This window comes from Cygnus atratus, chromosome 7 (assembly GCF_013377495.2).
Source record: "Cygnus atratus isolate AKBS03 ecotype Queensland, Australia chromosome 7, CAtr_DNAZoo_HiC_assembly, whole genome shotgun sequence".
Classification (NCBI taxonomy): Eukaryota; Metazoa; Chordata; class Aves; order Anseriformes; family Anatidae; genus Cygnus; species Cygnus atratus.
Window position 1 is genome coordinate 37,483,527 of NC_066368.1, and position 13,949 is coordinate 37,497,475.

The 13,949-nt window shown below is 41.8% G+C and overlaps 1 protein-coding gene across 18 annotated transcripts in view; it reads left to right on the plus strand.

The window, feature by feature from the left end:
• The window catches only part of CAMK2G (calcium/calmodulin dependent protein kinase II gamma), a 111,988-nt gene that overhangs the window by 73,334 nt on the left and 24,705 nt on the right, over positions 1 to 13,949 (plus strand). For all 18 annotated transcript variants that reach the window (XM_035545412.2, XM_035545268.2, XM_035545305.2 and 15 more), the window contains exons 10-13: positions 2,534 to 2,656; positions 4,880 to 4,963; positions 5,616 to 5,658; positions 10,797 to 10,837. In XM_035545412.2, coding sequence (XP_035401305.1) covers positions 2,534 to 2,656; positions 4,880 to 4,963; positions 5,616 to 5,658; positions 10,797 to 10,837 — 291 coding nt within the window. The remainder of the gene's footprint in view (positions 1 to 2,533; positions 2,657 to 4,879; positions 4,964 to 5,615; positions 5,659 to 10,796; positions 10,838 to 13,949) is intronic.

Sequence of the window (13,949 nt, forward strand, 5' to 3'; positions counted from 1 at the left end):
GCACTTTCTTGCTGAGTACCTGCATGGGTGTAGAAGCCATCCAAAACATGGCCTTGTCTTGGCGTCCAGCAGCAGGCCCCAAGCCGCTGTGCAAAATGATGTTTGGCATGTTCACACACCTTGTCTTCACTGCCTGGAATATGGTCCCGTTTGGGACTACTGAAAGGATCCGTGGACAGCATCGCAGTGGGCACTGAGACGTTGTTCGTTAGGGAAATGCAGAGCTGGAAATGCAGATGGTGGGCAATGGTGTCTTCTACTGTGTTTAGCACAAAGCAGTGAAAGCATAGCCAATGCTAACACTTCAAGGGAAACAGAGGGAAGGTGGAACAAAAAATGCTCTTTATCAAGGTCTGATTAAAATTGTAAGGAACTGTTCTGAAGAACTTACTCCAGGAGTGGAAAGTGTGGAGCCCAGTGAGGCGGCTTTGCATGGTGGGAGCCTTTGGGAGGGATGGCTGTGGTGGGGTCAGTGTGGTGGGTTGGAGGCTCTGGTCAAAAGCCAAGTATTTCCTGAAACAACTTCCTGAAACAGTTCTCAGAGAATGGCAAGACTGAGGTGACTGAATGAGGGCAGTAGCAAGGAGATGGGTACTAGGGAGCAAAGATTATGCGGAATATGGTCTAGGTACAACAGTTTGAAAGTCTGCCATGAGTTCTTCTGAGTGAAGAGAGGCTTGGGAGGGAAAAAGGAATTCCTGGAAATCTTAGCTCGCAGCCTGTAGATGTGAGTGTTAAGTGGAAGTTGGGAAGTTCATTTTGTGGGCTGCCTTGGGGTTTGTGGGGGGAAGGGGTTGAGGTTCTGCTGGATCTTGACTACCTCCCAGCTTCTTTGCCTGAGACCATGAGAATGGCTGTACTGGTGAGAACAAAGGTCTGCCTGACCCCATGTCCTGGCTCAGTGGCTTCCTGAGTGAAAGGAAAGTGATGTCTTCATATTTGACAGCCTTAAATAAACTTGTGTTCTTCTCTTGCCTTCCTGCCCCTCTCGTTCCTGTGTTCTTTCTGTGTTGCTTGTTCTTGTTTGAAGTGTTTTTGCACTAATGATATTGATGGGGATTTTCAAAGCACTTCAGGGGTTAAATAGCCATTATTTTTTTCTGTAAGTCATGAGGAGTGAAGTGCTGGATCCCTGTGCTTCCAATAGTTCACCTACTTTTTGGATTCTTGCCTATAATGAATAAATTACAGTAGGTTCTTCCCCTGTTTGCGTGTCAGAAAACATCTCAAGTTTTACTGGTGCCCGTGCCCCTGGTGTCCTTACCCCAGCACTGGACTCTTCTGTTGTTGTCTCTTGCCCATAGAGGAAGTGACAATTGTATATTGGACCTTGTGCTGTAGGATAGGGATTTTTCAAGGCATTGCTATGAATATTTCCAAGTTAGTGTGTGTGTGGGAAAGTAGTGTGGTTGAAAGCTCATTATTGTCATTTCTCAGTAGCCCCCTTCAGTGTTTGCAGAACAAATTGTATAATGCTTTGCTGCTGTCTGAGAACGCAGGAGATGACTGAACATGATGGCTGTATTTTCATGACCCAATGGAATGAAGTATAAAATACAGGAGAAAGATGGGATAAACTTTTTCTAAATGTTGTAATACTATAAGAAAGCACTCTCAAGATAGATCAGTCTTCTCCCCTCGTAAAGACAGGGGACTATTAACCCAACAGCAGATTTTTCTTTGTGGTCTTAAGTTCACCTGCGATTGTGCAGTTGGTTCATAGCAGCAAGACACGCTACATTTAGTATTGGCATGCTGTCATCTGTACCACATGCAAGCATCTGGAGGATGGCATAAGTATCTCATCATTACTGGAATTACAGGAGAGAGCAGTTACCCCCTCGTGGATGATGAGCAGCTGAAATACTTGAGATTCTTTTCTTCGTTTCCATGCTTCTGTGCTCTCCTCCCCCATTGCATCTCTCTTGCTCCCCAAGTAATGTTTTCTGGTATAGTAGATGCTTGCAAACAATTTGCTGGTGCATTGCTGCACCTAGGTGACTGGTATTGTTCCAGTATGTTGTGTTTTGTGGCAGGGAAGGCATATCTGATGGGAGTCCTGTGTCAGTGGTTATTGCTTTCACAAGGTTTTGCTGTAGTGTTTGTGATTTTGCATATGCTGTTATAGCTTCTGAGCACGATGGAGGAAAAGCAAGGTGGGGTATAAAAGGTAGTACTTGTGTTTATGTCAGAACTCTGTTTAAAAGGTTTATGAATTTACCTTGACTGCTGAGTATGAAAGAAGTTCAAAGGTGTGAGTGATTCCTAAAAGGCTTTTTAAGCTGTTAATTTTCCTGCCTGTCTCTGGTGAATGGTACAGGTGTGTCCTGCTGTCTAGTACCATTCATTTGCTGGATTCTGTATAATTTTATTCAACATGGGTTTTCCCAAAAATGTATAGTTTTCTGCAAAGATGTTAGCTCTGATATTAAAAGGGCAAAAGCTGGAGTTCAGCTTTGTAGGAGGGAGAATTTCTTTTGCCTGTAGGAGAAGATACTTTTAGTTCATCATGTCTTTCTTCTTACTCTTTCAGTTCCCATCACCTGAGTGGGACACTGTGACTCCTGAAGCAAAGAATTTGATCAACCAGATGCTGACGATAAACCCAGCAAAGCGCATCACAGCTGACCAGGCTCTCAAACATCCATGGGTCTGTGTAAGTGTTTTTCTCTATTACAGATTGATTTGTGGTTTACTCTGAACTGACATGCCAAGAAGAGTTAGCTGCAGAGGAGCCCAGAATATTTTAAATCTTTCAGATTGTGATTTTCAGAGGCTGACCTTCAGCAAGCCAACTTTGTCATGCTGTGGTGCTTTTATTGCCACTGTAGGGGAGAAAAAATGCCATCTCCTTTGAAAAGTTTGGTGAATGTCCACAGTTTCTGTTTTTCTCCACGTCTCCTGTTCCAATACATATCACCCTAAAACATCAGATGGAGTTTGGCATCAGACAGAATATTTTAGGAGTATTTTCTTCATCTCTACTTCAGCTTATTGCATTGCATCTTTGCAGTGTTGGAACGTTTCCACCATGATGCAGCTTAACTGGCTGTAAACCTGAAAGCAGCAAAACCTCTTTTGCTGTTCTTCCCATGTAGACTTTGCATTGCCAGACCCCATGCAGGGGTATTTTTCTCTTTTTGTGAAGTTGGCAAGGAAATCCCAGAATGCAGCAGAGAGCAGGTGTAGGGAAGGGCAGCAGCGGCACTCTTTTATCTCTGCAGGAGGAAATAGTTCCACCTAAGTCTAACCAGATGCTCTTGTAATACCATAGCATACTTCTGCTTTCTAGGATGCGTCTATGTTGCTTAACTCATTTGTTCTTGAGAAATTGTGGCATTTTTTTCCTTTCACCACAAAACACATTAGCAATTTAACCTTATTTATGTGAACATCCATGTAACAGTAGTGTATTGTGAGCTGTCAAGTGGCAAGTTACTTGGAAGTCAAAACCTTACGCTGAGACTTTGTGCATCTCTGAGGTTTTTTCCCTGCTGTGCACGCTTTTAATTAATAGTGGTTCCTTTATATTTAACTTTTGTCCCAATGCCTGTAACCAAATCTGTATGTATTATAACTCACTCCTGATTGCAACGTAATACATAATGGTTCAAGAGAGGCTTTCTTTCTGTTGAGTTATGGGGAGTTTGAATTCACTTCATAGCCATTCCAGTCTCTCACCCAAACTGCCTGTTGTTAAGTCTGCTGTTTCTGTGTGCCCCGCAGCTTCCATATACACCACGTAGATGTTCTTACTGGAGATGTATTGCTCCTCTGAAGTAAAGGAGGTGGCAAGTCTTAACATTTTATCTGAATCACCGAGTTTCTTGGTATCTCTGAACTTCTGAAGTGTGTGTCCTGACTCTCTTAAGGCAGAGTTGAACAACTGGGCACCTATGTAACTCCAAAGGAGGCTGGATGAACAGTGACCATTGAAGTTGTTAAAGAGGACAGTTTAGCTACCTTCTCCCCCCACACTAAGGTGTATGCTGCAGCAGGTGACTAGCTTCCAAGTCAGGATGGAAGAGATTTCCCATGGAACTAGCTAATCTGAGTGTTGTTTACAGTTCTTTTGGGTACTGCAGATTTTCTTCCAAGCAGGAGAAAGGTAACGGTTGGTTTGTACAGTCAGATCTGCCAAGTTAGTCATTCTTCCACTGTCCTTGCAAAGTGAACACAGGCTTACAGCTCTGTGCAAGAACAACAGCTCCTTTTGGCATTAGTATCTGGTTTTCTCATGTGTTCTAAATGGCTGTCAACACTTCTGGGAAGTTCTCTTTTTACAGCTGATGGGATTCCAGTCTACTGTGGGTGACAGGTGTGCATCACTGGCCAGAGGTTGTGCTCAGGTTTTTGCATTGGTGCAATAGATCCATGTTGTTATTCCTCTTACACACTGAAAATCTGTGTATGCTAATCTGATGCAAAGATGCTAAGGCCTCTGCTACTCAAGCACTTAAATTCAGGGAACTGTCAGGATGGCTGCCACTCACTAGTATTTACTTACTCCTTGGAATTTTCCCTTAAAGATTGTTACTAATACAATCTACATCTTTTTCTGTAGAGCCTCCACCTCAGCCCCTCCTAGGTATGCTGTTGGTTTGACTTGTCATATCAATATTTTGACCCGTTCTTGTGTCAGAGAGACAGGGAGTGCTGATACTCATCTGTACTTGTAATAACCATCCTGACTTTAACACTTCTTGCTCTTTTGTGGTATTCATAAGTTAAGAACTGGCTGCAGTGTTTTGCAGCCATGCAGTGGTAGGAGGATCAGCCGTGTCAGTTTGTGTGTTTTGGCTATGTGCAGGTGGAGAGAACTCCCCTGGCTGATTTGGTTAGAGTAAGCTGCTGATTTTCTTCTGTTCTTGTTTTTCAGCAACGATCCACTGTCGCTTCAATGATGCACAGGCAGGAGACTGTGGAATGCTTGAGGAAGTTCAATGCTAGAAGGAAGCTGAAGGTAAGAATGTTAGTTTATAGGTGTCTTTTGTTCTTAATTATTTGAATTTGAGCTAAATGCATTCCTAGCAACAATATTTTCTATGATTAACTCAATAGTGTTAGGGAAGTACCATTTGTGGTACTCCAGTACAGGGTATGAAAGAACTGTATTGAGGAGCTGTGTAGTTTCTTTCTCTGAGGTGGTAAGTTTACCCTGCCTCTTCTGCTGTATAATCACCTTTCTTGCTTTCTTGCAAGAGAATTGAAGGAGAACAACTTTTAAATTTGGGGGACTTTGAGTTCTGATCACTTACTCTCTTCCTCTTAGTATATCAGATGCATGTTGCTACAGGAGAGCCTCTGGATTGTGTATGGAGCAGCTATTTGTTATTTGAAAACTAGGAAGCAATGGTATTTCTAAACACCATTCCTGGTGACATTTTATATGTCTTATACTATATCCTGCCCAGCCTCTGGGCCTCTTGAAAGGCCGGACTCTGAGTGGTCCTATGACAGGTCTAACAGCCACAAGCTGGATATGCTAGGTCTTTCCAGGGCAGCATTGGGATGCCTCTGCTTTGTTACCTAATTCCCTCTGTTCTTCACAGATAGCCTAGCCTTTTCTGCAGTGAGTGGCACTGTTTGTTATCCCTGCTTTCTCTTCCTCACAGGGCGCAATCCTCACAACGATGCTTGTGTCTCGGAATTTTTCAGGTAAGATTTTACTGTTCCTATGCCCTCCCTGGTTTTGTTTTGTGTGAGTCGTGGGATGTTTTAACCTGTCTGGGATCAAGTAGGAGAGGAGTAAACATGCTCAAAACTCATTATGGAGTAATGGTGGTCACATTGTCTTGGCTGGTGATCAGTGTGAAAAAGGGAGTTTTATTTTTGAGGAGCACCACATGGAGCTGTAGTCTGGCACGAGAGAGAAGCAAAGTGACCTGTTATGATATTTTGTAATTTGGGGAAAATTCTAGCTGGCATTTGTTAGTTTTCCTGTCTGAAACCGGGAGTCAGGAACTCTGACTCGGTAGCAATGGTTTCTTTAGACCTGACGTGGGGAGACAGCGCAAGTAGAAATGTTGCTGGAGGGGGCAGGAGCTATTTGAGTATTGTATTACTTTGACTCGACAAAAATGGGTCTGAAGCATCCAACTATTAGAATTTTCCTTCTTGGAGTTTCAGAAGTGGTTTTCATCCTTTCAAGCTTAATAACTGGCAGTCTGGCTCCCACCCAACTGCGTTACGTAGTGCACTTACTGAAGACGCAAATCTCAACATGCAAATCAGTGCTTTTTGGAAGATGGTTGTCTTGGCTCAGCACATTTGTGGTGCACTCTTATGCATTCATTTCCATTTGGGTGGAAAACCTTTATTTGCAAGTGCTTTTGGTTTATGGGATTGTCTGCCTTCTTTGCCCTCACTGCCATTTTTTTCTCTTTTAAAAAGGATGATTGTTGAATCCATGAGTCAGATTTTTATTGCACCTGACTCCAGTTACTTTCAAGTGCAAGTCTGCTCTATGCATTTTAAGTGATGATGAATGAAAAGGAAGCATATTGATTTCATCTGCCTGTTTACTAGTGGTGGAAACCAATCCTTACATTGTGTGATGTTACAATAAATATCTGAGTGGAATGAAAACCTCTGTGAAATCGTCATTCCAGCATTCAAAGGGCACATTTATGCATGCAGTCTTTTGTGAAATCAAGGCAACATTTTTAACCTCTTATATGGATTCAGGTGATTTCAGTGGTGGTTTTCAAATAAAATTACAGAATGTGAAATCAAGCTACAATTAAGGAAGAGCCTTTAATAACTTCAGAGCTGTTTTTCCTTGCTTCTTGCTTGAAATTGAACCTGTGTGAAATTGAACCTACCTGACCAATATGTTAGGACACACTGTGCAAAAAGTAAATGTGACTACAGTCATTCATTTCCCCTTCACTGTATTTCTGATTGTTTCGATTGCAAGGACAGAATCACTTCCTCCATTCACTTGTCCCAGGACTACGTTATGACAGGACGTGAAAATTATACATTGTTTTCTGAGAAGGATTTTGAAAGACCAGCTGGAAATGCAGAACTGCAGGGCTTCAGCAGAAACTTATAAATCATTCTTTTGGGTTTTCTGCTGGTATGACCAATCTGATCTGTTCACACAGCTAGTTTTTACTTCACTTGATGATTCTGAAATAGTTTATTTTTTAAACAGCAGTTTTAGGTTCATTTTTAGTCTACAAATGTCACTTCTAATGAAACTGCAGGAGTGCTTGGGTAAGACAATCTCCTGCAGCCCAGATTTTGAGTACGTGAAATGCCTGAGAGAAGGGTTCTCCTTAATGGTGTGTGACCTATGCAGCCACTTATTCCCTGAGCTAGTATTAAGGAAGAAAAGGCTTGCTCTGCCTTGCTCATTCTTTTGTCTCAAGGGCTGAAGCTGTTGGATCCCCTTCAGTTAACAGCTGAAGAAAAGGAAATCCTAGGTGTTCTGTAGTGAGTTCTGCCGAGTTCTCTGTATGACAGAGTTCTGTTTTGAGTATAAGCTCTGATCCCAGGTAATGAGATGCTCTGAAAAACTGTCCAGAAAGAAATATGAATTCCGATGCAAAGCATTCACAGCATCTGTTGTGGGTAGTAGCTATTCTTAATATCTTGATGTCTTTTGGAAATGGAGAGATCAGCTTAATCTTGTTTTCTTTGCATGACTGTGTGTAACATGACCTTGATTATTATTGTTTTTTTCTTTATTTGCTTGGATTTCTTAATTGCTGCAGTTGAAATACATAAATCTGATGGAACTGAAGAGTAATGGCACTAACTCCAAGTCAAAAGTAGAACGTCCATGTGGGAGCTTGGGGTAGAGCTCAGACTTTTCCAATCATGACAGGTCATCTAACTGCACTTGAGAAGCCCTGAAGCAGTACTTAATTCTTTCCCTAAAGACCTTGAGGGGTTTTGATTTCTCTAATTGAGTGACATTGTTTTGTGGGCCTCCTAAAAGCTACATTCCCAGCAGGCAGGGACCTGGATCTGTGAAGAGAAGCTTTTTCCTGTCTGGGGATGAGATCTTCTAAAACTTCACAGATGTTTTGAGCCAAGAGGAAAATGAAGGCTCATGTGACCCTGGTATTGATTAATTAGGTGAGGTAGTACTAACTGCAGGAAATGGGAGAAATCCTCTTAAGTCCTGTCATCATTGCTATCTCCTCTGTCAAACATCTTGTGCCAAGGAGTTCATTCATTTGACAGTGTGGTTTTAACTTGTGCTTAAAGGGTCTGTAGCACTGCTTTTTTTTCTGTCAAAATATCTTTTGCAGAACAACAAAGTTTGTTTTGTGAGTAATCTGTTGCTTGCTAGATTCCTTTTGTTGGGTCAGCTCCTAAAGGGTAAAGGAATGTGATCTGGCTCCTTTCCCCAGTTACAGTATTTTCAACAATTAATATTGGCTGTTTGTGGTTCTTCTTAAAACATTGTCTCATATCAGCTGTAGGCTATTTATTAAAAGCAGATACAGTTGCATTACTTTCAGTGTAAGTCAGGAAGCTGAGGTTCTAATAAGGTTTGTAACTCCTGTCCACTCTGTGGTAGGTATTCACTCTGCTGAGAGAGCATTGCAGGATAAACTTCAATTACGGGATCTTTGGAGTCACATCAGGGTATGCACATGCTGATTTGGGTGATCACTTGTGACTTTTGATGTTCAGACGATCCAAGCAAGCATTGATGTGACCTGATCTGCATTTGCTTACAGAATACAAAAGTACAGTCGATAAATCAATTGATTAGATCATAGGCAAGTAACTCCTAAATCATCTTATGAGAAGTAAACAAATTTATTGCTAGGAGAAAACTGGCACGGTTTTCAGAGATCCCAGATAGCTGTAGTCTCTGGGGGAGCCTGGATTTATCTATGTAGATGAAATTCTGTAAGAGCCTACTCCAAACTTAGTTCAAGGTCGGAAAATTTTGGTTTTCATCTTAGAAACACATATCTTCACAAAGTGCTGAGAAATGGCTTTTCTCTGTAGGACTTAAAGCGGACTGCATGAAATTCTTAGCGCTATTTTCCAGACTCTGGATTGCAACTGTTAATTTAGAGAGGAGTTGTTCCACAAACTTTCAAGCTGCATGAAATTCATTTGTCTCAAGTGTTCCAGTGCGAGTCGTGTGCTACCCTATGTTCAAAATAAAACCTAAGGCAGACATTCAAGGTAATTAAGCCTTATGCCTGAAACCTCTGACTGATGCTGAGGTTTGTCTTATTTTTTTTTTTCTTCTGGGAATTGTCAATGCTCGCTGAAGACAATTTTGTGAGGCAGCTTGTGACAATAACTGGAATTCATTACATGTATCTGTAGATCCTTATTGACTTTTCAACATGAAGTTTTGGGTTTTTTACTAGTTGAATGAGGTTGAGAGAGGCTGGAGGCAGATGCAGGGAGCAGAGTGCTTTCTAGCTAAGGAAAGAAGGGCTGAAAATGCTTGTGCCTGATTGGCGTAACCAGTGCAGAGATGTTTCTGAGCTGACTAAAGAGCAAGAAGAAGGAAATAATACAATTAATGAAGTGGCACTGAAATATTTCACTATCTTGTTATACCAAAAGTGTTTGTAAGGCCAAGTTTTTGCTAGTGTGTGTACATACATATTTATATTCAGATTGAAGTTTGGTCTCTTTCCTTTAATCAAAGTATATTTAAAATTGTGCAGGTAGTATATTTGCAGTTTCTGCTGTGTTGTGTTAGTTATGTAAATATGCATTCAGGACCAGAAATTTATATTACCTGACTGGTGTAAACACTAACCTCTTGGTGTGAATTCTGAGGATGAAAAGATGGAGGAGCAGTTTATCAAGAAATTTCCAGAGACATTTGAATAAATGAGTACGAGAGCAGTGGGACCTACATTTCCCAAGCAGAAGATGAGGTCACATTTAATGAATAATTAAGTTGTCTTTAGTCACTTCTTTCTTTGTCTGTTAAATTGCTTAAGAAATAGTCAGGGATTTCAGAGAGTGATGCACAGCTACTGCAGCGTGGGCCTGCTGAAGTAATGTACTTCAGTAAGTAAACGTACGTTTTGCAACTTCCCAGAATCACATGGATTTTATGTTTCATTTAAGTGTTTATCACTATGGCCTGAGAGTGTACTACATCATCAGAAATGGATTTAAATGGTTCCCTTTACTTCCATTCTCCTCTCCCTGAGGTTCATAAGAATTCTGTGAATATCTTCTCTTGTTGTGTTTGCCCTTTACCTTTTCATTTCTTGGCTTGTGAGGAAAAGATTTTGTAATGCTGTGAGGGTGGTGCTCTTGTGGTTTTTATCAGCTCTTGAATTTGGAATGGACTGGAGCATTCAGTCTCCAGGGTCTAAAATGGATGTTCAGAGCATCTTGACCCTTTAAGTCTGTTATGTAAATGGCTGTACTTGAGGATAAAGTTTATCCTGTTGCAGAGATCTGGCAGATTTTTTTCGATTTTGCTCCTGTAACTGCTGATGCTCCTGGATGGGGTCACAGTTTGCGAGTAGAGCATTGAAACAGATGAGCTCTGAAGACTCATTTCAGAGTTGGTCTTTCTGAGATTCTGATAGTGGGAGCTTTTTTGCCTAATTAGATGCGCAATAGATGGGATGGGTGTCTCTCTGCTACCAGAATAGATTTCATGGTTGACTTGTGTGGTCTTCCAGCACTCTGTCTGTTAGAGAGGGATTAGCAGAATGCTAATTAGATTAGCTCCTGAAGTCTCGTGCAGTTTTGACGAAAGTGGGGAGAGAGAGAGGGAGAGAGAGAGAGAGAGAGAGAAGTCTTGAAAACAAAATCTGACCTCCTTCTGCTTCTCTCCACAGCTGCCAAAAGCCTTCTGAACAAGAAATCAGATGGAGTGAAGGTAAGTTCTTGCTTTCCCATTTCACTCTCCCTCCCACCACCTGAACAGAAGGCAGCCACTTCTCTGGTGCCCATCCCTTTACAGGGTAAAAGCACAGCCCTGTCTTGTGGCTTGGATCGCTATGACCAGTGTATGGTTATGGAGCCCCAGGTGGTATCTTAATGTTCCTTACATGCACCATATATGTAACACAACCAGCTAGGTAAAGATTTTCTTTGCCCCCTTTCTCTGAAGTATGGAGCCCTGGTTGATGCTATGGATTAGAAAGATCAAGGACTTGCTCAAGTGTGACACGTGCCTCTGACTAGTCTTGTTCTTTTCAGTGCAGAATGCTTCTGGGTATCAAAATTGCCAAGAGCAGTTGTCAGTGGCTGATGATACCCAGCTGACCCTATGGAAATCTTTGTCTCTCCCCTTTGACAGATACCAAAGGTTGGGGTGGGGAAGGAAGAGCTTTTAGATGTTCCTGTTTGGACAGAATGGAACCTGAACCTTGTGTTAGAGTTTAGCCAACATCCCTGAGGTCCAGGCACTCTCACATTCCCTTCTGAGGGGAATTAATTTTTCCCCACTTAAATTTCAGTTTGTGTGCGTGGTCATCCTCTTGTTCCTGGAGATCAGACAGGCTATTCCCAAGGCTGTGTGTTATTGTAGGCTGTGGCTTTTTACCATCTGTTACTGGACTAGACAGGGACTTGAGTACCATCTTCCCTTACCTGAAAGAATAACTGTCCTCCACATGGTAAGAGTGGGTTTGTTTTCCCTGCTTGCATTTCCATTTGAAGCCAAAACCTTTCTCCACAGCTATTAAATGGAACAGGTCATCTCCTGGTTTTGCACTGTCTTCCTTCTGCCCCTGCTGTGGGGGCTGACCAGCACACTTGTTCTCTCCTCTCTCAGCCTGTTTCCATTGTAATGAGACTATTTCCAAAGGACTCACAATTATAGGGAGGCTACTGGAAAAAATGAGATGGTTTCAGAAGACTGGTGTTTATTTTGGGGACTATTCTGGTAAAGCCTGCATTCCTGCAGTTCTGCTAAGTTCTACCCCAATATTGCCCAAGTCATGGGGATTTTTTGCCCAAAAAGCTATGTGAATTTTACCCTAGCATACTCATCTTTGGAAACGTGTCTCCAAGGGTGAGTTTTTGTGCCTTTTTGCACATGCCTGCATCTTCTGTACACGTGCTCATTGAACACATGCACGATAATGTAGGAAGTATGTTTCAGTTGTGACATCTGTCAATACGGAAAACATTACAGTAAAATCCCAGTGGAATAAAAATGGGTGATCCCAAATGATGTAAACCAAGAACCAACAGATAAGTGCTTCAAAATCCCAACATAACAGCCGAGATGCAACTGGAAAAGCAGCAGATAACACATCTACATAATTTTTGTCACCTAACTAGAAAAAAAGTCTTCTCAGAATTCTTGATTTCTAGCGTGCTCTCAGGGGGCGTTACTTGGGTAAAGATCTTCCAGAAACAGATAATATTCATGCTGGTGTTGAGGCACAGCTTCCTGGTCATGTAGTCACAAGGAGACCTGTATGATTGGAAGAGGCTTCCAGTTCATAAGAAGAGAGTGTGGTGTGAGATTTGGCTAGAACACAGCATCTTCCTCTGTGAAGGGAGTAAAACTGGATTTGCTTTTCCAGCTGACTTGAAGTATTCTTCAACTCTTCACAGTATGTGTTGTTCCTTATACATAAATGAACAGTTGTGATGAATTGGACACTGGATTAGAGAGCACAGCATTTTCTGTTCGCAGTGAAATGGGTTGTCCTCTGAGAACCTCCACTCTACTTCTGCATGGCAGTGGAGACCTGCAGTCAAGTGCTTGCAAGAAATTTCCTCCTATGTGTTAGAGCAGTCCTGCTTTATGAACCTGAGTGATGTCTGGGAAGGGCATCGCCTGGCACCACACATGGTCAGCTTGGGCTTCCCCTTTTCCCAAAATGACATCGATCTTCAGGTGGGGCTTTTGAGTCCTCATTTCAGTGAGCCTTATAACTCAAAAAGAAACTATATATTTCCTTCTAAAGCTCATGTTTTGAGTAACCCTGTTGCTTAAAAATGGAGACCTTTTAGAAGTACAGGTCCCTTTGCTGCAGTGCTCAGGCTGGATAGGACAGAGCATGTAGGGGCCTATGTGTGTAAGTACCTTGTGCACTTCTATTGAAGAACTTCTGTAACTACAAGTGTCTCCTTCCTCTGCCTTGCTGTCTCCTTGTAAGGTGGTGTATCCCAGTAGCCATACCATGGAAATACAGCCTTCTACCACTCTGTTTGCTAATCTGAGTGGCACTGCCACGCTTGACTGCTGTGAAGCAGTCCCTGTGCCAGTCTCTGGTTGGTGGCCTCACTGTTGTGACCAGCCTGCTTTTCAAGCATTGTTTCTCTTGCAGGAAACATGTTATCTTAACCACATTGATTTTGTCAGAACTAGCTAGGATGAGAAAAAACTTGTGCTAGTGATGGGTTCAGTTAAGATCATCTGATCTTGCATTGCTTGTAGTGAAGTATCTTTTTTTTTTTTCCTGTTGCAATAATGCAGAACCCAGCATGACTTAAGCACCAAATACACTTTCAGCTTTGTGGTATCCTTTTCCTTCCCACTTCCTATATAAATTATTTTACGTAGGATGCAGACTTAGAACAAGCATTGCCTGCTCTATTTCCAACTGTATTCTACTACTGACCATGTGCCATGTGGCTAGGCTGTTTCTCATGTTCCCACTAGACATGGAGACTTCTGCTTTTCTTTCTTTAAAAGTCTTAGAAATTAATTCATTGTGGAGATCTGTAAGAAAATGTTTCAGTTTCTCCATTGATTTTATCTGGTCAAGGGTGACTGTGCTCCACGAGTGTTGTTGGAGATATCCACACAGCAGATGGAATGGACAGAGTGTTTCTGCCATGAAGTGATGATTATACTAATGCAAAAATTAATGGCTTTCAGCCTATTGAGAAGAAAGCACAATTGGTTTGTCTTAATTTACTTTTTATTCAAGGTATTTTTTCCTGTCTTTAGCTGGTATTCAGAAGTATCTATGCTAGAGTCCTACATTATTTCACAAATACAGTAGGAATTCATGCTGCTTAGTATT